Source organism: Heterocephalus glaber, unplaced genomic scaffold, assembly GCF_053883595.1.
Source record: "Heterocephalus glaber isolate CG9 unplaced genomic scaffold, H.glaber_assembly_v1.0 deba00001463, whole genome shotgun sequence".
NCBI classification, from domain to species: domain Eukaryota; kingdom Metazoa; phylum Chordata; class Mammalia; order Rodentia; family Bathyergidae; genus Heterocephalus; species Heterocephalus glaber.
The window spans coordinates 4977175-5000176 of record NW_028258310.1 but is presented as its reverse complement, the minus strand read 5'-3'; the positions used below and the strand labels follow the sequence as shown (position 1 = coordinate 5000176).

At 38.4% G+C, this 23002-nt stretch overlaps 1 protein-coding gene and 1 non-coding gene across 6 annotated transcripts; one reads left to right on the top strand and one right to left on the bottom strand.

Annotated features, from left to right (window-relative positions):
* Window positions 1–3: 3 nt before the first annotated feature.
* Window positions 4–23002, bottom strand: Phax (phosphorylated adaptor for RNA export). Of its 5 annotated transcripts, XM_087180539.1 has the most exons (7): window positions 22832–23002; window positions 19518–20134; window positions 15900–16020; window positions 12503–12586; window positions 3532–3618; window positions 3186–3259; window positions 4–811 (listed from the first exon to the last, which is right to left on the bottom strand). In XM_087180539.1, the coding sequence occupies exons 1-7, from the start codon at window positions 22982–22984 to the stop codon at window positions 724–726; spliced, it is 1224 nt and encodes a 407-aa protein (XP_087036665.1). In that variant the 5' UTR covers window positions 22985–23002; the 3' UTR covers window positions 4–723. The 5 variants fall into 5 exon arrangements, with proteins under 5 accessions (XP_087036665.1, XP_021121912.1, XP_087036666.1 ...); XM_021266253.2 differs by lacking the exon at window positions 3186–3259; XM_087180540.1 differs by lacking the exon at window positions 3532–3618.
* On the top strand, window positions 1990–2101 carry LOC147826644 (U6 spliceosomal RNA). Its single transcript, XR_015438871.1, has one exon. It is a non-coding gene; the product is annotated as a U6 spliceosomal RNA (small nuclear RNA).

The window sequence follows — 23002 nt, the reverse complement described above, 5'->3', positions numbered from 1 at the left end:
ACGTCTTTGAAAGCTTCTGACATTTATTTCTGGACAAATAAGTAACTGGGAAGAATCAATAAGTATATGCCTATGTTTACTCTATCCTTAAAACTGCCTAAGAGTTCTTATAACACAGAAAAAAATCTAAATGCATTTGTAACGGCATAACAATTTGTGTGTTCCATTAGTATCTTTCACTGGAATGTTTTGAAACCAAAGCAAAATTCACCTCAAAAATATATCAGAAAAAGAAAACAAACTTTTGAATGGCATATGATAACGACCTGGAAAAAAATGATTAACAACTAGTAAGTAATATTAGCAACAGACTGAGAAATTAAACATTGTCCCATACACTTTTAAGTACTGTGTCAGACATGAGCCATCTTTAATCATATTCATTTCCCCATATGTATTATTTAAAAGAAACAATTTTCTCTTCTCCAGATTCTCATGTTTATCAGTGTAAAGTAAAAGTAAAACAAAGCTATGTCAGTAGAAACTATTTATTACAATGCTACTTTAGAAAGGCTTATTCCTCAAAATGTCCAAAATGTACTTAAAAGATGTCCAAATCATGAGAATGATCCACCTCAATAGCTTCCTCCACATCCAACTTGGTTTCTCCATGTCCTTCTTGTGGTTCATCAAGAGAGGCCAGGGCCTCATTTGTATCACTTGCAAAAGTTTCCCGTGATGTATCATCGTCTTCTTGAAAATTCAGACTTTTAATGGCTTGTTTCATCTTTTTTCCCAGTATCTGTGTTCTCCTCTTCCTAGCAGCTTTTTTATTTTCATATTCCTTTTGATTTTCAATGTAGAAAATGTCCTGTAATAAAAAAGAATAACTTTAGTAAAAAAGAGCTACCATAAAGTTTGTTATTAGGCAGGCCCTTTACAATTATTATCTCTGTATTTGGCTTACCATTAGACTCAAGAGTCTAAGATATTAAGTAAGTACCTACTGTAAGTAAAGACCAAAGCTACAATTCAAACCTAACCTAGTTTAAGTTTATGGTCCATGCTTAACACATCATCTCTATAGTTAAAAGCTTTCTAAAGGAGGACTGGGGATTTAGCTCAGTGGTTCCACCGCCTGCCTCGCAAGCGCAAAGTCTCAAGTTAGATTCCTGGTACCAAAGAAAAAAAAAGCTTTCTAAAGGAAAAGATACAATAGGATAATCACTTATTAAGGGTTTAAAATAAAAGAAGTTTTTGGAATAAAGATTTACCAACTGTGAAATGTCATCATAAATACACTTGATTGTGCATGCTAAGAAACCAAGCCATGTCTGAACTGTGTGAATAAGCAATCATGTCAGTACACAATGCAAGAAAAATTCTAGCTGTTACTGAAATTAACATGAGAGTGTAAATCTTGGTCAAAAATTTCTATCATGGGCATAGTAGTAATACATTCAGCAGTAGGATATATTCAAAGATGCCAAAAAGGGATTTTATAGCATGAAAACAGGAAATTCTTTCAGTAGAAGATAATTCTTTGCTGGGGTGTCTTTTGTGCACATTGTGAGATATCTGGCAGCATATAGGGCATCTTATCCTCTACTTGCTTAAGAAGGACATATCTACCCTACCCCCAAATTGTGACAACCAAAAATATTTTCAGATATTGCCAAGTATCTCAGAGGGGCCACAGTAGATGAGACCTATGGTAGTAGAAAATATATTTCCATTATAATATCAACATGGAAAAAACAAACATGGAAAAGCATAAAATAACACATGGGAACCTTGGTACAAATAGGTAAGTGGAGTTAAAAGTACAAAAGAAAGGCAAGTATGTCAGGGATTTAAAGAGAGGACCAGACTGTCTACAGTAAGACAGAGATGGTTCAAAGTTTCAAAAAAGAAGCTGGTATGGTTAGAACACATTTCTGAACTGTTACTTTCTGGAAAGGGACTCCTAAAAGCTGTAACCAAGCCAGTCCCTATCATATTTTCTGAAGTACACAAAGTACAAATCTCTTGTTTATAAAAATCACTATGGTACTTGCTTCAGCAGCACACACATAGTACTAAAACTGGAATGATACACAAGACATTTGCATGGACCCTGAACAAGAATGACAAACAAACTCCTGAGGCATTCCATACAGTAGTATTTAAGAAGGGAAAGGGACCAAGAGATGGAAGGAGGGAAGGGAAAAAGAGATGAAAAAGGAATTAAGGTGCTTTGTCCATGCACCAATTCCACACAAGGAATGTAAACATCATGTACTGCAAACATGCACTACTAAAATTTAAAAACTCAAAAGCACTATGGCAGATGGTGAGATAAAGGAGATTGCTCCTCCTCTGTGTACTAAGTAGTTACATGCAGGGCATGGAATTAGCAGAGTTGGGAGTAGGGAAAGCTCCAGAATGAGTGTTTTGATAAGGGAAAGTAAAAGTACCTGCTAAAGAAATGAGAGAGGACTGGGGGTAGAGAAGGAGGGTGCATATGGGAGAAAAGGCACAGGAAGAAGAAAGGTGACTGCAGGGACAGTAAAGCCAGCTGCCTTGTATCAAGTGAGCACTTCTAATGCCAGGCACTATGCTAAGTAGGAACTTTTCACACACAGTAATTTCATGCTCAAAACATCTTATGAGGTAGGTAGAGTATATCCATCATCTTTGATTCAGATTGAAAAAGTGAGGCAGAAGATTACAGAGCTAACGTATTGAAGGTATAAAGTCTGACTTTATTTCTCCAAATCCACATTCTTAAAGCATATTATACTGCCTTCACAGAATTGTGATAATTCATCACTTTTTCAAGAGTATGTCTTCAGGTGAAAAGACAAAAGAAGCTGCAAATACAAATAGAGTATTTTCATTTTATGTGGAAACATCTAAGCATCTTGATAAAAAACAATTCTAGGCAGTACAATGCCTGGAAACACAGTAAATTTTATAGTTTCTCTTTCTCTCCAAAGATAGCAAGCCTAATTACCAAGGAACATCATTCCCATAGGTTATGAATTTAACAGAACAAAGTAGAGAATGAATGGCCTAAAGAAATATGGTTAAAACTGTGTTGATACTGTTGTAACAAATGAAGTAGATGATTTTTCTCTCATACATCTCTCTATATAATTAATAAGTTAAGAACTTGAATATAAATTGTTTTATAGAGAGAGACTGTTATAGCTAGCCTTTTAGAAAATATTGCATTTAATAAAGCCAGGCATGGTGGCACACACCTGTAATCCCAGATACTCTGGAGGCTGAGGCAGGATTCCAAGTTCCAGGCCAGCTTGAGATATATAGGGAGATCCTGTCTCAAAAAACGAACAATAATTTTTGTTTGCTTCTTCTGGAAACAGGGTCTCATTTTGTAGTTCAGGCTGCCCTATGTGTGGCTTTTTTTTTTGGTACTGGGGATCAAACTCAGAACCTTGAGCATGCAGGTGGTGGAACCACTAAGCTAAATCCGCAGCCCTATTTTTGCTAAACTTTTTTTTTGGTACCAGGGATTGAACTTGGGACCTTGTGCTTTTGAGGCAGGCAGTGGAACCACTGAGCTAAATCCCTGGCCCTTGAACTCACTGTGTAGCCCAGGCTGGCCTCCAACTCATGGCAATCCTCGTGTCTCAGCCTCCCAAGTGCTGGGATTACAGGTGTGTGCCACCATGCCTGGCAATAATAAATAAATTTTTAAAAATGAAATGAAATGAAATGGGCTTGAGATGTAGATCAGTGGTAGAGCATTCTTGGGTTCAATCTCCAGCACCACCTAGCATGCATGAAGCCTAGGTGATTGAACAAGACAAAAACACAAATGAAAAAAAATCCAAGCCAAACCAAACACAGCCAGTCCAGTTACAGTTTACAAGTTGTACTCTGTGATTAACAATATGGCAAAAGAATAATTATAACATCATCATATGAATGGGATATGCTGTATTACCTATAATAAAATTTTACTTTTCTTCAGGTTATTTCCTCTAATAAAAGTATTCAATCTAAACCCATGTAAAAAATTCAGAAAAACACAGGTTAATATGTTCCCATGAGCCTAAACCACCAGTGGTGCATGCGCGACTGTCCACTGGGTGGCTTGTACCACAGGCGGTACAAATCAGATTTAATCATCTCTATTGGTCTTTCCCCCCCACCCCATTAAGTTTATTGGTACATTTTAGGTATACAATACAGTTACAGTCATCATTGGGATCTTGTACCATTATATGAGTCTCTTGGTTCTTATTTTTTTCCCCTTCCCCTGCACTCCCTTCATCCCCTCCACCCTTCCCTATTTGCAAAGACTTTGTTTCCATTTTTTTCCTTTTCTCATATTTTTTTTCCCTTCTTTCCTTTCCCCTACCCCTCCCACTTACCCTGCTCCTTTAGACCTTTACTTCCTATTACACAATATCAATTATATATTTTAAAAATTACAATATCAAGACCTAGGAGACATTACCACAGATTTTACAGAATTTAAAAGGATACAGAAAGCATATTTCAAAAATCTTTTCTGAAATAAATTTGACAACTTCTAAGAAGTACCTTGGAAGACAAATTAATGAAACTAACTCTGGAGGAAACATAAAATTTGAATAGCACCTATTAAAGAAAGTATATTCCTAGCTTGAAAACCTACCTACATGACAACACCAAGCTCGTATACATTTTAACTGATAAATTATATCAAACAATTAAAGCAGAAAAAAGAAGGAACACTTCTCCCCTCATTTTAGGAACTCAACACTGTACTAATCCTAAAACTGGATAAAGATAATAGAAGACAAAAACTATGAACATAGATAGAAATTTGTTTAACTAAACAAACTATTAGAAGTCAGATCTGGCAGTATGTAGAAAGTGGTTTTGTTATAGGGATGGCAGTGTTGGTTCAGCATTGGAAGATCCACCCCCAAAAGTCATCACTTTAACAGAGGAAAGGAAAAAGCCATATGATCCTGTCACTAGTTGGAGAAAAAGTATTAGACTATATTCCACAGTTCTTCATGGTAAAAGCTATCAGGAGACTAGAAGTAGAACAGAACCTTCTCAACAGATTAAAGACATGTACTCCATACTTCCAGCAAGAACGCCCTATATGAATGGAGAAGATACCATGCTTTCTCCTTAAGGTGGGGAACAAGGGCAGATATGCTTACTCTTTATCGGTCCATTTAACTTTGAAACCTAGGCCCCACCAAAAGAGTCTGGCAATAAAATGACACACTTAGGATAGCATTGGCAAGGCAGAAGCAAAATCTTTATATGTAGATGAAATGATCATCTACAGAGAAAATACTAAGAAATGTCTAGGAGCCCCTAGAACTTGCCTTTGAATTTAGCAGGATTAGAAAACACAAGGTATATATCAAAATTCAGGTCTATGTATACTTGCTATAAATGAGGAATTGGATATTGAAATTTAAAACTTATGTAGGAGTACAAAGGACCTAGAAAAGTAAAAAGAAAAAAAAACAGTGTTGGAAGACGTTTAGTACCTAATTTTAAGACTTCTTCTAAAGCTACAGTAATCAAGGCAGTGTCGTTGTAAGGAAAGACATATAGATCATTTGAATAAAACAGAGAATCTAGAAATAGAACCACACATATATGGTCCACTGAGTTTTGAAAGATGATTTAACATTAGCATTTTATAGACTATAAATTCGATTCAAGAGCCAAGGAAAAGATAGTGTTTTCAGCAAACGGCACTAGAACACCTGGTAATCCATATATAAAAAATTAACCTCAACCCTTTATTTCCATACATAAAAATTACTTGAAGGGATCTATGAACCTAAATAAGAAAACCTAAAAGTATAAAACTTTAAGAAAAAATTATGAGGGAAAATGTTTATGAATTTAGGGTAGGCAAGAACTACCTAGGATACAAAAAAACATGATGTATAAGAAAAAAACTGATGAGATTCCATCAAAATTTACAACTTTAAATGACATCATTAAAATGAAAAGTAGTCCCTAAACAGACCATATTTAGAATGCATATAACCTATGACCAGAATACATAAAGAACTCTTACAGTTCATTAATAGACAACCCAATTAAAAAGTAGACATAAGATGATAAATACCCAGTATAGCACAAGGAAAGGTGTGCAATACTAGAATCAGAAAAACACTAATCAGTACAATAAGACTGAATTATACACTCATTAGGGAGATGAAGTTAAAAGTTTTAAAAGCCTTGTCATGACGTGTTTTTTTTTTTTGTATTAAATTCTTTTATTGGTACATTGTAGGTATACAACACAATTACATTTCTCATTGGGAATTGTACCTTTATATAATCCATCTTGGTTCTTATTTTTTCCCCATTCCTAGCCCTCCCTTCACACCCTCCACCCTTCCCTATTTACAAAGACTTTATTTCCATTTTTTCCATTTCTCAGCATTTTTTCCTTTCCCTTCTTTCCTTTCCCCTGTGTCTCCCACTACCCCTACCCCTTTGGACCTTTTCTTCCTATTTTTACATTATCGATTATTCATTCTAATCATTGGTACATTTTAGGTATACAACATAATAACATTCATCATTGGAAATTTGCACCTTTACAGAGTCTCTCTTGGTTCTTGTTTTTCACCCTTGCCCAGCCCTCCCTTCAACCCCTCCAGCCCTATTTACAAAACTTTTGTTCCTATTTTTCCATTTTCTCATATTAAGCCCATTCCCTTCTATCCTTTCCCTTAGCCCTCTCACTTCCTTCCCCTTTATCCCTTTTCTTCCTATTTCACATGACCTATTATACATTTAGTCCTTATTCACACTTTCAGTTTCTTACACCAGAGAAACTATTCGGTATTTACACATCTGTGTCCTATTTATTTCACTTAAGAGTATTCCCTCAATGTGCATCCACTTAGCTATAAATGTCTCTAATTTCTTATTTTTTATGGCTGAGTAGTACTCCATTTTATAAAAAAAACACATTTTCTTTATCCAGTCTCCAGCTGATGGGCATTTGGGCTGTTTCCAAGTTTTAGCTATTACAAACTGTGCTGCTATGAACACGGGTGCACATATATCACTGTGGTATGATTCTTTTAATTCTTTGGGGAAGATCCCCAGCAATGGAATAGCGGGGTCAAACAGGATTTCCAGTCCTAGTTCTTTGAAGTATCTCCATACTGATTTCCACAGTGCTTGCACCAGTCTACACTCCCACCAGCAGTGGAGCAGGGTTCCTCTTTCCCCACAGCCCCGCCAGCATTGGTTATTGGTTGATTTCATGATAGCAGCCATTCTTTCTGGAGTGAAGTGGAATCTCAGTGTTGTTTTCATTTCCATCTCTCGAATGACCAGTGACGTTGAACATTTTTTCCTGTGTTTATTTGCTATTTCTACTTCTTTGTCTGAGAAATGTCTGTTCATTTCAGATGCCCATTTTTGGATTGGGTCTTTAAATTTGGGAGGTCTGATCTTTTTAAGTTCTTTATAGATTCGAGATAGTAGACCTTTGTCTGAGGAAGAGCAGGTGAAGATTTTTTCCCACATTGTGGATTGTCTCTTCACGCTGCTGGTGGTTTCTCTTGCTGTGCAGAAGCCTTTTAATAAAAAGCTGATTGTTTGTGCTAGTTCACGGGCAACTGAGGTTTTGTTCATAAAATCTTTTCCTACACCGATGTCTCCAAGGGTTCTTCCTAACCTCTGTTCCAACTGGTTCAGAGTTTCTATTTTAACATTTAGATCTTTAATCCATTTTGATTTTAGTTTAGTGCATGGTGAGAGATACAGGTCTAGTTTTAATCTTTGGCAAGTTGAAGCCCAATTTTTCCAGCACCATTTATTAAAGAGGCTATCTTTCCTCCAGTGAGGGTGTTTGGTTCCTTTGTCGAAGATGAGATGGCTGAGTGTGTCTGGGGTTGTTTCTGCATCTTCTAATCTGTTGCACTGGTGCTCAAGTCTGTTTCTTTGCCAGTACCATGCTGTTTTTATCACAGTAGCTTTGTAGTAGAGTTGCAGGTTGGGGATTGTGATACCCCCTGCCATATCTCTGTTACCTAGAATTGCTTTTGCTATTCTGGGTCTCTTCTTGCTCCAAATGAATTTTTGGATTGTTTTCTTGAGGTCTATGAAGTATGCTGGTGGGATCTCACTTGGAATTGCATTAAATCTATATAGCAGTTTTGGAAGTATGGCCATTTTCACTATATTAATCCTTCCTACCCAGGAGCAGGGGATGTCTGTCCATTTTCTGATATCATCTTCAATCTCTCTTTTCAGAGTGCCATAGTTTTCAGAGAAGAGGTCTTTGATTTCTTTCGTTAGGATGATTCCTAGGTATTTCAATTTTTTGGATGCTATTGTGAAAGGAATTATTTGCCCTATTTCTCTCTCAGTGAGTCTGTCATTGGTGTAGAGGAAAGCTATTGATTTTTGTGTGTTGACCTTGTAACCAGCTACTTGACTGAATTTGGTTATCAAGTCTAGAAGACTTTTGGTGGAGTTCTTGGGGTCTTCTATATAGAGTATCATGTCATCTGCAAATAATGACAATTTGACTTCTTCATTTCCTATCTTTATTCCAACTTTTTCTTTTTGTTGGATTCTCCCACTTTGCATTTAATTTGTCATGCCCAATGGATTCATTCTGCTGGGCTTCCTGGGGTTGTGATCCTCATTGTCTTTTCCCATGATATTGTCTAAAATTTTTGGAGTGCTGGCTTGGTATTCATGAAGTTTCTGAGGTGCTCTTTATCATGAAAGTATCTTATTTCTTCATCAATTTTGAAAGATAGTTTTGCAGGGTACATCAATCTGGGTTGGAGGCTGTTTTCCTTTAGGGCTTGAAATACATCACTCCAAGCTCTTCTTGCCTTGAGGGTTTGCACTGAGAAGTCTGCTGTGATTCTGATGGGCTTTCCTTTGTGTGTGATTTGTTTCTTTTCTCTCACTGCTTGTAGAAATTTGTTCTGTTGGATTTCTGGAATCCTAACTATCATATGCCTATGTGTAGATTTTTTTTGATTAAGGCTAGCTGGAGTCGTATATGCCTCATTTATCTGTATGTCAAATTCTTTTCCCCTGCTTGGGACGTTTTCTGCCATCACTTCTGTGAACAGTTTTTTTATGTCATCTGCACTCTCTCCTCTTTCTTCATTGACTCCAATCAGTCTTATGTTATTCTTCTTTGCATCGTCTAGGAGCTGCTGGATTGATTCCTCGTGTTCTCTTACAATTTGAAAGCAATTTTTCTTTTCCTCCTCACTAATTGCAATCTTATCCTCTATTATCTGAAATTCTATCCTCACATTGGTTCACTCTGCTGTGCAGACTTTCGATGGAGTTTTTAATCTCCTGGAAATCTGTTTGCATGTGTTTTATGGATTCCATTTGCTTCCTATGTTGGGATTCCATCATGTTCCTCAGATCCTCTATTTTTTTTATCTGTGTCCTCTCTAGATTTATTAATCATGTCTTGCACTATGAGCACAATCTTTGCTGTTATCTGAGTAATTATTTCTGATTTCATTTTTCCCAGATCCTCTTTTTTTGCCAGTTCAGAGAGTCCAGGTGGTTGAGCATCAGATTGTTCCAGCTGGTTTCCCTTTGGGGTTGCTGTAGGTGATCCAGAAGTCTGTTTTTGAGGCTTGTTTACGTGTCTTCTCCTTTCCACGGGGTGGGGGTGGGGGTGCTTCTGGTGCCCATGCAGCTCACCTTCTCTGCCCTAGGAGCATGGAATGGTGGTGAGGAAGGTTCCTTCCAGGTGCTGGGACTGGCTCACCTCCTCTGCCCTAGGAGCATGGAATGGCTGCGGGGGAGCTTCCTTCTAGGTGCTTGGACTGGCTCACCTTCTCTGCCCTAGGAGCGTGGAATGGCAGTGGGGGAGCTTCCTTCTGGGTGTTCTTTATTGGTCTCTTTATTAATAACCTAATGGGTTGGTCATGCCATGTACCACTAATGGTTCAAGCTACTGGGCAGAGAAACATATGAATTATAGCCCTGTCATCAACATGTTAAAAAGCCAAAGCATTATGGTGGTGAACGCCTATAATCCCAATACTCAAAGGACTAAGGGTCATGACTTTAAGACCAGTCTGGGCTATAGTGTAAGTTTAAGGTCACGCTGGACTGCATAGTGAGACCCTGTCTCAAAAAATAAAAATAAAAAAGCTAAATGAACAAAAAAAGCCTCCAAAAACCAAAATCAAAAGAAAACCACACAAACTCCCCCTAAAACAAATAAAAATAAAAGAAAGCCAAAGCATTTTATAATTCCTCACAACACACCAAATCACTGGTAACGTTTTGGGGTTTACTTTTCAGTCTATTGTCCCATGCTTCTTTTTAATTTATAATTTTGTACTTAGTCTTAAAACATTTTCCTCCATCCCTTCCTTCCTTAGCTGTGGACTGAACACAGATTCTTATGCATACTAAGTAACATGTTCTACACTGAGCTATAGCCCCAAACCCCTAATTTCAGTTTTATTGCACTTTTCTCATTTTCTTTCTCTTTTTTTGGTGACAGTCTTGGTATGTAGTCCAGGCTGGCCTTGTACCCACTCTATGGCCCAGGCTGGTCTCAAAACTCATGGCGTCCTCTTGCCTGTTGGGGTTATGGGATATGAGCCACCTTGCTTGGCATTTTGTTTTCTAAAAACTGATTCACAAAAACACAGGTTACAGACTAGTGCTCATAAGAATGTCTCTATAAACAACATTCTCTTATTATGAGATTTGCCAATGTTCCTTTTATTATCGTAATATGAAGTTTAACATAAGAACTAACACTAAACTCCTCTTTCCCACAATAAGCTGGAATAAATGAATTTCAAAGACATGTGATACAGCAAAAACAACATGAGTTTTGAGTTAAGAGTGCTGAGTGACCCTAAACATACCATTTCAACTACTTTTCATCTGCCTAACAGGATAACACCCACTGATAAAGAATAAGTCATGCAATATAAATGTACGACCCAGTGCCAACAAATGCTATTTTCTTCTTTCCTGTCTTTGGAAATTAAGGTTATTTTAAAAACAAAATTTCTAGATATCACTGTTTGTCGAGGGTACTGGGGGAGGGATGTGAAAGAACACTAAAGTATAATCTCTATCATTCAACAGATACACCATCAGGAAATGTATGTGTCATGTTACAAATCACGTTTAACTGTTCCCATGAGGGAAAAAAGCAGTTATGGACTACAGATTTCAGATATGCAATAACAGTATTTCCTGTAGAAATTTCCATATTTAAAAAAAATGACTAGAAGTGAAGAATTTGAAAATTTAAGGGGGAAAAAACCCAAAAAAACTCGACACTGAGCAGACACAAAATACTCTCAATATGGAGCCTGAGTTCAAGATAATGGTGAGCACTGTATGAGTATGGCTGAAACACATATTCCGATCACTTTTTTCTTAATACAGGGTCTCACCACCTAGTCCAAGCTGGTTTTGAAATCACTGTAAAGCTCAGGCTGGCCTCAAAACTCATAATCCTCCTGCCTCAGCCTCCTGAGTGCTAGGATTCAAGGCATACACCGGCATACTTGTCTCATTCCTCACTTTTATCGGCCACTGACAGAGAGAATATAGAGCTTATCAAGTACAGCAGCTGTGCCAGGTGTGCACTATCTTTGCTAGGTAATAGGCTAATTTTCAACCTTAATCATAATGCAAATCATGTTCCCTAATTAACAAATTAAAAGATACCAAATTTTGAGTTGTGAAAAATCCTCTACAGAACAATACTTAATGTAATACTGTCCCAGTAACACAAAAAATGATTATAAATACACTCTGGTTTATAAGAAATACCAAAGATGGAGGAAAGAATGGATCAAAGCCATCAACAGGCAACACCAGAAAAAAAACAGGATAAGCTACCATTCTGTAGAACGACTTTGAACTCTTCAAAAGGTCTATATGAGGAAAAGTGTATGGTTAAAAAAAATAAACAAAATGTAATAAATGAAATACGGAAACTTCGACTGGAACCTGGTTATGGTGGAAGAGAATAAAATAAATTCTTAGGACAATTCAAGACTGGAGTAAGGTCTAAATGGTGAATGATACAATGAAGTTATTTCTCTGATAAATGAAGTAGGTCTTATGGCTTGGTAGAGCACTGTCTATACCACTGTGAGATGCCTGCTGAAATAACTTGAGCACCATGATATTTGGTATTTATTTTCAAGTGGAAGAAAAAATGTACAGGTAATGTCAAAATATTAACCATCACCAAACCTAGGTGGAGAATATATGCATTCTTTAATGTATTCTCTATATTTGAAATCTTTCATTAATAAAAAAAGTTTTAGGACGATAGAAAAACTATTTGCTAAGAAAGTGGCACCCACTTATAATCCCAGCACTCCAGGGTCTGAGTCAGGAGGATTGCCACAAGTCTGAGGACAGCGTAGGTTACACAGTGGGTTCAAGGCCAGCCTGAAATACATAGCAAGATGCTGTCTCAAAAAAACAATTAAACAAACAAACAGGAAGTAGGACAATGATCAAATGGAACTAGGAGCTTTGTGAAAGTCAAATTATAAGGGATCTTAAAAGCCAAGGATAGTGTCATTACCTTAATTTGTTCTTCACTGATACTAGGAGTGTTTTTCAAGAGATTCAGAAAAACTCCACCTGGTGTTCTTCTTCGACTACCATTCTGTAAAAAGGAATAGAAAAATTAACTACACCAACTTTGCTTTTTTTTTTTTGGCAGCACTGGGGATGGAACCAGGGCCTCTTACGCACTAGACAAGTGCTAACCACAACTACATCCTCAGGCCCCAAACCACACAGACTCTTCGCATAAACGATCAAGGCCTATTTCAGGAGAGACACATTACGAAGATGGAAGAAAACGTAAATTTTCTGATTTTGATCTGCCATCTGGCCAAATCAGTAAATATTCTATTAGTTGTGTGTGTGTGTGTGCCTTTGGGGGGGGGGGTCTCATTACACATTCCAGGGTGGCTTTGAACTCACAGCAATCCTTCTACCTCAGCCTCCTAAGTGCTGGAACTACAGGTGTGTACCACCACACTGGTCTTCTATTAGATATTAAAATATACCATAAAGCCTCAAAAATTAAAACAGTTGTAATAAAACTTGAATGATCAGTGCAACAGCACAGAAAACCCAAAATAAAGACAAATTTACAGAAGAATTTAGTCTATGATATAGCAGAGTAGCTTAAACCAAAGAAGATTAAATGGACTATTCAATAATTGTTGCAGGGAGCAACTGAGCCACCTGGGGAAATAACTGAGTAAGAGCCGTACCTCATGACCTGTACCACGATACAGTCTAAATGAATCAAAGATCATAGGATATATGCACATACAGTCTGTTCTCACTATTCCTGATAGTTATTTCACTGAACACTGCTCTAGGGTACATATGGGGTTAGGTTTCTGTGGGCCTCTGGTTATAACCTATTAACAGATTAATATGTAACATTGTCATATATGAATTTCTATTTAAAGACACTTTAAAAGTCAGGCATGGTTCCTAGTACCAAAAAAAAGTCAGGCACTGAAGGACATGCTTGTAATCCCAGCTAGAGCAGACACTGAAGCAGGAGGATTTCAAGTTCAAGGGCAGCGTGGACAATTTAGGGAGAGCTTGCCTCAAAGTAAAAACTAAAATAAGGGCTGGGGATGTAACTTAGTGGTTAATGCCCGTAAGTTTAATCCCCAGCATTGTAAAAATCAAAAAACAAACCAAAAATGGATTCAAAACAAAGACATCTTATTTAAAATATACTTGTTGGGGCTAAAGCTATAGCTCAGTGGTAGAGTTCACACTCAGCCATGAGGCCCTAGACTCAATGCCCAAAGTATAACTGTGAATATACAGATACAGATAGGTAGACTCATTAACACTGAACTCATTGCAAACAGAAGTTATCATGCTTAAATGGAGATTATCTAACACTCATTTTCTCCCTAAAGCACATCACAGTCTTCTTATATTTAGAAATACTAGTCAGCAAGTCAGCTCAACCACTGGGGGACCATTTTAAACAGCTAATCACCAGAAAAATAAAGTACAAAAATGTGAAAAGCATGGCACTAATAAGGACTTTGAAAAGGATACTTGTTTACACAATGAGAATTGAAACATGGCAGAGTGCTGCTTTGTTCAACTTCATCTGGGAATGTGCATACTGGACAACTTAGGTTCTTTGTCACTCTGCATGTCTGTGAATAAGAAAGCACAACTAGTACTGATTGAGGCTATTAATAAATTTTAGCAAAGGGGCCAATTTGCAAATGTAAAATGAACAAATGAGTCTGTATGTGTGTAAAAACATATAGATGAAATAATAAATTATGGTACTTTCATATTGCCAACAGTAAAAAAGAATACATGGGTTTTCTTTATATCCTGATATGAGATTGCTAAGATATATGAAGTGAAAAACAAGCAAGGTACTGGATAATGTAAATATATTACCTTTTTTTTTTTTTGGTACCAGGGATCACACTTGGGACCTTGCGCTTTCGAGGCAGGCGGCAGAACCACTAGGCTAAAGCCCCGGCCTTATATTACTTTTTATATAAAACAGTGTGTGAGAATAGCCTGAGCAGCTGGAAGATAGGAGTGGGAGGATTGCTTTTTACTACATGTTGCTTTACTGTTTGTATTTTTGTGGTAATAAACACACAACAAAAATTATAATATCTTAATCCCCACCCTGCCTTTCTCTGCAGTGTTGGGGATGGAACTCAGGGCCTCACACAACTGATCCATCAGGAAATCTGTCGGTTACTACTTCCTCTCCCCACTGCTGCCCTGTAGTCCAACCCACCACTCTTTCTCCCCTCAGTGCATCAGCCTCTTAATACACTTTCCCCTTACCACAGTCTATAGCAGCTTGAACAAAATGTGTATCTTACGTTGAGGTAACCAATGCATTTCCTGATGGATGCTATAATCCCTTTTTTCAATAACACATGAATTAAATGAACCCAAAATTAACAGTTCTGTTCACTGAAACTAAGTACTAGGCACTGTGGTAAGCACTTTTTTCTTTGAGACAGGGTCTTGCTAGTTCAGGCTGGCCTTGAACTCACTATGTAGTCCAGTCTGGCCTTGAGCAAACAGTGAACCTCCTGCCTCAGCCTCCCCAGTGCTGAGATTACAAGTAGGCACCACCACACTCAGCTTAAGCACCATTTTTTTTTGGAACCAAGGTTCCGACCTATATCCCCAGCCCTCTCTTATTTAGATAGGGTCCCACTAAATCACTAAGTTACTCAGGCTAGATATGAACTTGCAATCCTCATGCCTCAGCCTCCAGAGTGTGCCACTATGCCAGGCTGCTAAATACTCCCTGCATATTGTCTCATCTCATCTGCATAACACAGAATTAATTTTCATTTTATAGTTAAGTAAACTAGACTCGAGTCAAATTATTTTAATAAATGTCACTCAGTAAATTGAGCTCCAAAACCTATACTCTTAAAATCTGAGCTTCTATGGTTTTAGTTTTAAAATTTTTGATAAATTTTGATGAATCATATAAGAGAGATGCTGTTGACAGCACACTAACAAGCTACAATTTATCTGTTTTTTAAAATATGGAAACTATCAATTGCAAAAAAGTACTGTCAGGCACGGTGGTGCAAGACTGTAATTCCAGTTATTCAGGAGGCTGAGGCAGGAGAACTGTAGTTGGAGGCCAGCCTGAGTAACTTAGCAAGATCCTGTCTCAAAGTAAGAAAACAAAAAGCACTAGATATAGCCTAGTGTGAAGGCCCTGGGTTCACGCCTCAGTACTGGGGGTGGAGGGAATGTACTACTGAACTTTTAGATTTAGTCTTCATTGTTCATGTAGTTTTCTAAAAACCTGAAACACATGGTAATAATTACAAGTAAGAGGTCCAGCAGAGGCAAGTTCATTTTAACAAAACAAAACAAAACAATCACATGACAAATAATACAAAAACAAACTAGTGAAACAGCCTTACCATTATAAAAAGACCGCCATTTTGCTCAACTTCAGCAGTTTCCATCAGAAGTTCAATGGCCTTTTTGTTCCCAATTATCCTCACTACTCGGGCTATCAGATCTTTCTTTGGTTCCTGTAACCTGATAAGAAAGAAATGAAACAAAATTAACCTCATTTATTGTTATATTATTCTCCAGTTTTCTCAACTAGTATCAAATCCTACTGTAATGTTTGCTTTTCTAAATCTTCAATAATTAACTCCAGAATCACTGACATGGAAACATCCTAATCTTTAGTCATGCAAGGAGATATTAACCTTAAGGTTCCATCTCTATTCTCATACTTGGCCTCTTCATTTCCCTTTCTAGATTATGGTAGATTTAAAAATAAATGTGTATGTTTAGCAAGGTTAATGCAAGCCTAAATGTAAAAAAGACAAAATCAGACCACTACTGTCAAAACAAGCAACATATACTATGCTTTCAATTATGTGTCCAAACAAATAACAAACATTATGCTTTCAATGATTATTCCTACAAGTTAAGCTTTCCTAATTCCACAGATGTCTGGAAGCTTTAAAATGGACTTCTCTCACAGGCTCAACAACTCAGCACAGAAATAGAAATACCTAATATTTACTGATGACTCATTAGTTACAATATGCACAATCCTAGGAATCTTATGCATGCTGTCAATTCTTTCAGTGTCCTGAGTCAAAATACAGGAAGCTTAAGTAACTCTTGAATGGGTCAGAGCCCATACTCTCCAGAAATGAAGGAAAAGTAGTATTGTAGAACCCTTACCAGTTCCCCAATCAGACCCAGGATCTTTTGTCTTCTCAACTTGAGGCAGTATGTTATCATGGAAAGAGCTGAACTATGAACAAAGGCACCAGCTGCAGGTTTGACAATAAAATTTGTGATGTTGGGCAAGCCACATAACTACTGGCTTCAGTAGTCTAATCTGTAAGTGAAAGCTTTCATTTACAAACTCCTAAGTTTCTTTTCAGAATTCAAATTCCAAATGTTCTCAGTATTTAAAAAAACACAGGGCCGGGGGTTTAGCTCAGTGGTTTCGCCGCCTGCTGTGCAAATGCAAGGACCCGAGTTCGATCTCCGGTACAAAAAAAAAAAAATCCAGTAATGTGCTCACTACAGCAGCACATATAATAGTACATATAATCCAGTACTAGCATGTACTGAGAGACTTGGCTGGAAATACCTGACATTTTACTCTTGAACCACATTTGTTTTCAACCTGTTTTTTGTTGTTTTGTATTTTTTGTTTCTTGAGACAAGGTCTCACTATGTATTCCAGTCTGGCCTCAAACTTGTGGTGGTCCTCCTGCCTCAGCCTTTCAAGTGCTAGGATTACAGGTGTGCACCACTATGCCTAGCTTGTTTTCAACCTGTAACAAGTGACTTAGAGTTAAAGAAAAGTTAATCAAAACTTGAACTTGTGAAAAAAGAAATGAACTGTAAATTTACCATCTACCAAGCAATTTCACTTCCAGGTAGGTATTTACTCAAAAGAAATGAAACCTATGTTCACAGATGTGCATGCAAAAGTTCATAATAACAGTATTCATAATAGCCAAAAAGTGAAATAACATTCACCATGGATGTTATATATGCAAGAAATGATCAAAAAAATAGTTTACATTTTTAAAAATTTATATTAAAACAAAAGCCATATTGCCATCAATTTCTCTTAGAGTAATTCCCCTTGTTTCAACCAGTTGTCTCATCATTCTTGCCACTTTCTGAAGCAGTTCTGCAAATCCTCTTGCCTGAGTGTCTTTAAGAGATGTGATTAAAAAACATGGTGAATGCCAAGTGCCAGCCAATGGAAAGGCAGGCTCTTGTAAAAACATTATGGTGTGTCCTCACCCACCTAATTCACCAGCTCTGGCTCTGTGCAGCTTCTGAATATCCTCCAAAGTCAAAATGGCAATGAAAGGTAAACATTTTGAATTGATTTAATACACTCAAGGCAGCCACACCAGTGCAACTAAAGACATAAAAGAGGACTTCTGGAACTGCTTCAGAAAGTGGTAAGATCAATGGAAAAAGTGTGTTTGAACCAAGGGAGACTATTTTCAGGGGGATTAACGGCAATGTGTCTTTTACTGTAATACATTCCTTTAAAGTTTAAACATTCACCATTTTTTTCAATCACACTTTATATACATATCTATACTCACACTACAAAGGAATCAAGTATTAATTACTGCTACAACGTTCAATCTCAAAAACACTTCACAAGTGAAAGAAGCAGGCACAAGACCACATATTGTATGGTTTTCACTTGTCCAGAAAATGCAAATCTGTACAGAGGGAAAGGACATTAGTAGTTGTCTAAGGATGAGAACAGGGATTCACCATAAGTCGATAAATGGACCCGAGATCTCACTGGGTGATGGAAAGGTTTTAAAAGTGATGTTGATGGTTGTATAACTTGATAAATTTAGTACAAAAATATCAACACTTGAAAACAGGTGAATATTATCCCACATAAAATATACCTCAATAAAGTTATTTGTAAGTTACAAATGCTTGAAAACATTCAAAAAAATGTCTTAAAATGATGTTTGCCCTCCATAAAGAGTAGCTATCAAGAAATCAACCAATAACAAATGCTGGCGAGGCTGTGGGGAAAAAGAAACCATTCTCCACTGTTAGTGGGAGTGTAAATTGGTACACCAATATGGATATCAGTATGGAGATTCCTCAAAAAACTAAAACTAGAGGTTCCACTTGACCTAGCTCTTTCCTTTCTTGCTATCTTCCCAAAAGAGTTAAAGGCATCATACCACAGTAATATATGCACATCCATGTTTACAGCAGCACAATTTGTAATAGCTAAATCTTAGAAAGAGCCTACATGTCCATCAACAAATGAATGGATAAAGAAAACGTGGTTATACACAATGGAATACTACTCTGCCATAAAGGATACACTTAAGACACTTTTAGGTAAATGGATGCACCTTGAGACCATCCTTTTAAGTGAAATAAATCAGACACACATTTAAATATCACATTCCTTCTCTTGTGTGAGAAACTGAAAGCATAAATAAGGATCAAAATGGATAGTACTTATTGGGAAGTAGGAAAAAAATGTTCAAATGGGAAGAAGGGAGGAAGCAAAGGAAAGGGAAGGAAGGCAAAAGGAAAAGTAAAAAGAGAATGGAAGGAAAAAAATGAAAGCAAAGCTTTTGTAAATTAGGAGAAGGGCTGAAGGGAGGCAGGGGGAATGGGAAAAAAAGAAGAATCAAGATAAGATTATGTACAGGTACAAATTCCCAATGATGAATGTGATCAGGATATGTATCAAAAGTGTTCCAATAAAATTAATTTTAAAAACCAATGTTTTATATAAGGAGTTTTGTGGCACTAAATGTAGAGTTGCTTAAAAGTTCATGAGTATGCAAAATTATCTTCAGACCTTTCCAATGTAAGAAAATACAAGTGTATTCATATAACCACATAAGTCCAGTTAATTCCTTAAGACAAAAAACAAAAACAAAGAACTCTAAAAGGAAAATCACCATTAATGTATTTGGCATCTATTTTATTCCCTGTAAATACAAGATATTGGTCAGGTGCTCATTTGTAGGTAAAATTTAAATACTTACCTAAAAGAAATTTCATCGGCCACTTTTTCTTGAGAATCTTCTTCCGTAATCTCATACCTGCCTTTATAGTTCATTTCCAGTCTGTCCCCAAGCCTGTCTCTGACAGGTCGCTTCCGTTTGAGATGACCTTGACCATTTTCTTCTTCCTTTGACCCTGGTTTTTTGTCACTATGCATATAGTCATCTAACTCTTTGTCTAATTCTTTTGTAAATTCTTCAGATTCCCTCTTGAGTTTCTTAGCAAGCAAATAATTATAGGTCTCCGATTGTCTACTTTTGTCAATATTGCCCTCCATTCCCAAAATACCCAGTTCAGTGGCCACTGCATCTTGGTTCTGTTCTTGCAACACAGCACCCCAAATGTTGTTAACCTTCTTTCCTCCAACAACAGGTGGTTTCTGACTGCTCTGGCCAAATTGAAAAGGCTCAGGTTTGGGAGGGGGGTTAAGACATTTCTGTCGCTTGGGTTTCCAAAGAGAGCTATCATCATCTGAATCAGAAAAACTTTCTTCACTGGAATCCACACTCTTAACAATCCGATAATGTGACACCGGTACATGTGTGGTTGCTGCGGTGTTTTGGAAGGCCCTCACAGCACTGTCTTCATCTAGTACTTTCTACAAGTGAAAGAAAGCACAGTCAGTTGCACAAAACACAATCATTCCACCCACCATGAGCTATTTTTAAAAAGTCTGAAATTCATCTGGAGCATTCTGAAACAGAGCTGATCTCTAAAGACATCTCTGAAACCAATTCAGTTCATACTTTTCTCAAGTTTCACATGAAAGCAGCCACAAATGTTTATCTCTACAGCTAAAACCAAACAATTCTATAAGGCCTCTTACTTGCCTAGTACACATGAGGCCCTGGGTTAGACCCTCAGCACTGAAAAAAAAAGGTCAGGATTTTCAGTTACAGCCGGAAGTGCTATTTCTTTCCAAAAATAACTCTTGCATTTGGACACATCGAATAACTTTATATGGTTCTGTGACTACACTTTTAGGTAAGAGAAAGGGTGAACTCCTCAGGGTGGAATCCCTGATATTTTACCTTTTTATTTTTTAATTGCAGCACAGGGGATTGAAACCAGGGAGCACTGAGCTCCATGACCAGCCCTTTTTCCTTTCTTTTGAGATAGGGTCTTATTAAGTTACCCAGGATAGCCTTGAACTTGCCATCCTCTTGCCTCACCCTGGTGATTTTTTTTCCCTTCCTTTTTTGCAGTGCTGGGGATTGAACCTGGGGCCTTCTGTGTGCAAGGCAAGCACCATACCAGTGAGCTACAACCCCAGCCTGACATACTACTTTTTATGTGTGGCACAGATTGAACCTAGGGCCTTCACACTGAACTAAACTACATCCCCAGCCTTTTTTATTAGTTTTATCAGAGACAGAGTTTAAGTTGCTGAATTCCTCGGGCTGGCCTCAAACTTGCAATCTTCCTCCATCAGCCTTCCAGGGCACTAGGATTAGAGGCAGGCATCACCATACCCCAGCCTCTGATTTACTGCTCCTTGCTCCTACTTACTACTTTTAAAACTGCTAATTTCACTACTTTAACTAAGTTAAGAGTCAATTTATATAAACAACCTGAAAGAGATTGAAATACTACAAAATATTCCAGAATTAATTTCCAAAAGACACTTATATCCAAGAGAAGTCAGCTTTGGTTTTTAAAAAAATTACCACATAATAACTGTACAGATTCACAGGATATAATGCAAGCTTTTGATACAGGGATACATTGGGTGACGATGAAATTAAAGTAATTAGCATATCCACTGTTAGGAAAAATGGAAAGAATCCAGCTCCACAGTCGAGAATAAGTTTTATAGAGATTTAAACCTGAGAGGAACCGCTGGTATGAGGACCAAATGGCTCTGCCTCTTACCGACTCAGGGGTTTTACAGAAGTTGGAACTGAGCTGATATGGTTGTCCTTCAAGCAGGCAGCTTGTGAGAGTTGACCAACAGGCAAGCAGCTTGTGACTGGGGAAATTTAAACTTTAGTAGGAGTATGAGAACGAAGAAGGGATGTTTTTGAATGCCACCTTGGTCTCAAGGTGATGGTCTGATTCCCTCATCCATCACCGTAACTATTTCTTTGTGGCAAAATGTTTTGTTGTTTCTGGGGTTTTTTTGGTACCGGGGATCAATTCGGGACCTTGAGCTTGCCAGGCAGGAGGCAGAACCATGAGCTAAATCCCCGGCCCTGTGGCAAAATGTTTAAAAATCCTCACATGGCCCAACGAAGTAATGCATGCCTGCAATCCCAGCGGAAGGAGGCTGAGGCAGGAGATCCCAATTCTGAGTCCCTCTGGAGCAACTCAGCCACACCCTATCTCAAAACTAAAAGGACTGGGGATGGAGCTTAGTGGTATAGTGCCCCTGGGTTCGGTGTCCCTGGGTTGGATTCCCAGTGCCAAATCGAAAACAAAAAAACTTCTAACTACCTCGAATCTCACTATTAACTACAGTCATTATATTGTGCAACAGAATACCTGAACTTATTCTTCCAAACTATAACTTTGCTCTTGACTTGTTTTTCGTACTTTGTGTTAAACTGTTATATGCTAAAAATGGGGGAGGGGACTGATTTAAGTCAGAGGATAGTCTCTCTGTCTTGAAATAGTAAAGGCAGCTCGCATTTGACAGGTAATAGTGTGCAATTTGCTCCGTCCAATTCTTACAACCACCGTGCCAATTCTGCAGATCGGGCCACCAAAACAGGCAGGCAGGTCAGAGCGTGGCCGCGCCAGGACTGGAATAGCGGCAGCCTGGCACCAAAAGCCCTCTCCAAAGTGGCTGCTGCTTTTCACAGGATCACACCACATTCCCATTTAGAAAACCAGGAAGTTAAGACAAAACCTAACGCCACGGTACCGTACTACAAAGCTAAGTTTGGCGAAAATACAAAAGCCCAGGCCGCTGAGCGAGTAAAGAGTTTTCTAAGCCTGTCTCGCTCTCTGCTTTAGAAGAAAAAGAGCACCACAGGCAGTTTCAGCCCTTTGTCTCCAGGTTCTACATTTTTGCCCTTGATCTTAGTCAAAAGGGCGAGAAGCGATGCAGGTTCTACATTTTTGGTAACGTTTGTCCTTCCAAACAACCCCAGGCCGCTGGAGCGGGGAAGTCAGTATGTTGAGGAGGAACAGCAGCGCATGAGAAGAGGCGCCGACCACGCTGCACGCCCGCCTCCAGGCGGCCCCGAGGCTCGCAGGCTCCGCTCCGCTGCCAGCTGCCATCTCTCTGGGGCTGGCCTGCCCCGACGCGGGAGCTCCCGCCCGCCCCTGTCACCCGCCCGCTCTTCATGCTCACCTGCACTTGCGGCGGCCTATCGCTGGGTGCGACCGTCATGTCGGAATCTGAGTCAGAAAGCTGCCCATCTTCCATATCACCGGCTTCCAACGCCATCTTCCCGCTGCGCGGCGCGCAGGTCACGAGAGCACTTCCGGCGGGGCGAGAGAGCATTTCCGGCGGGGCGTCGGG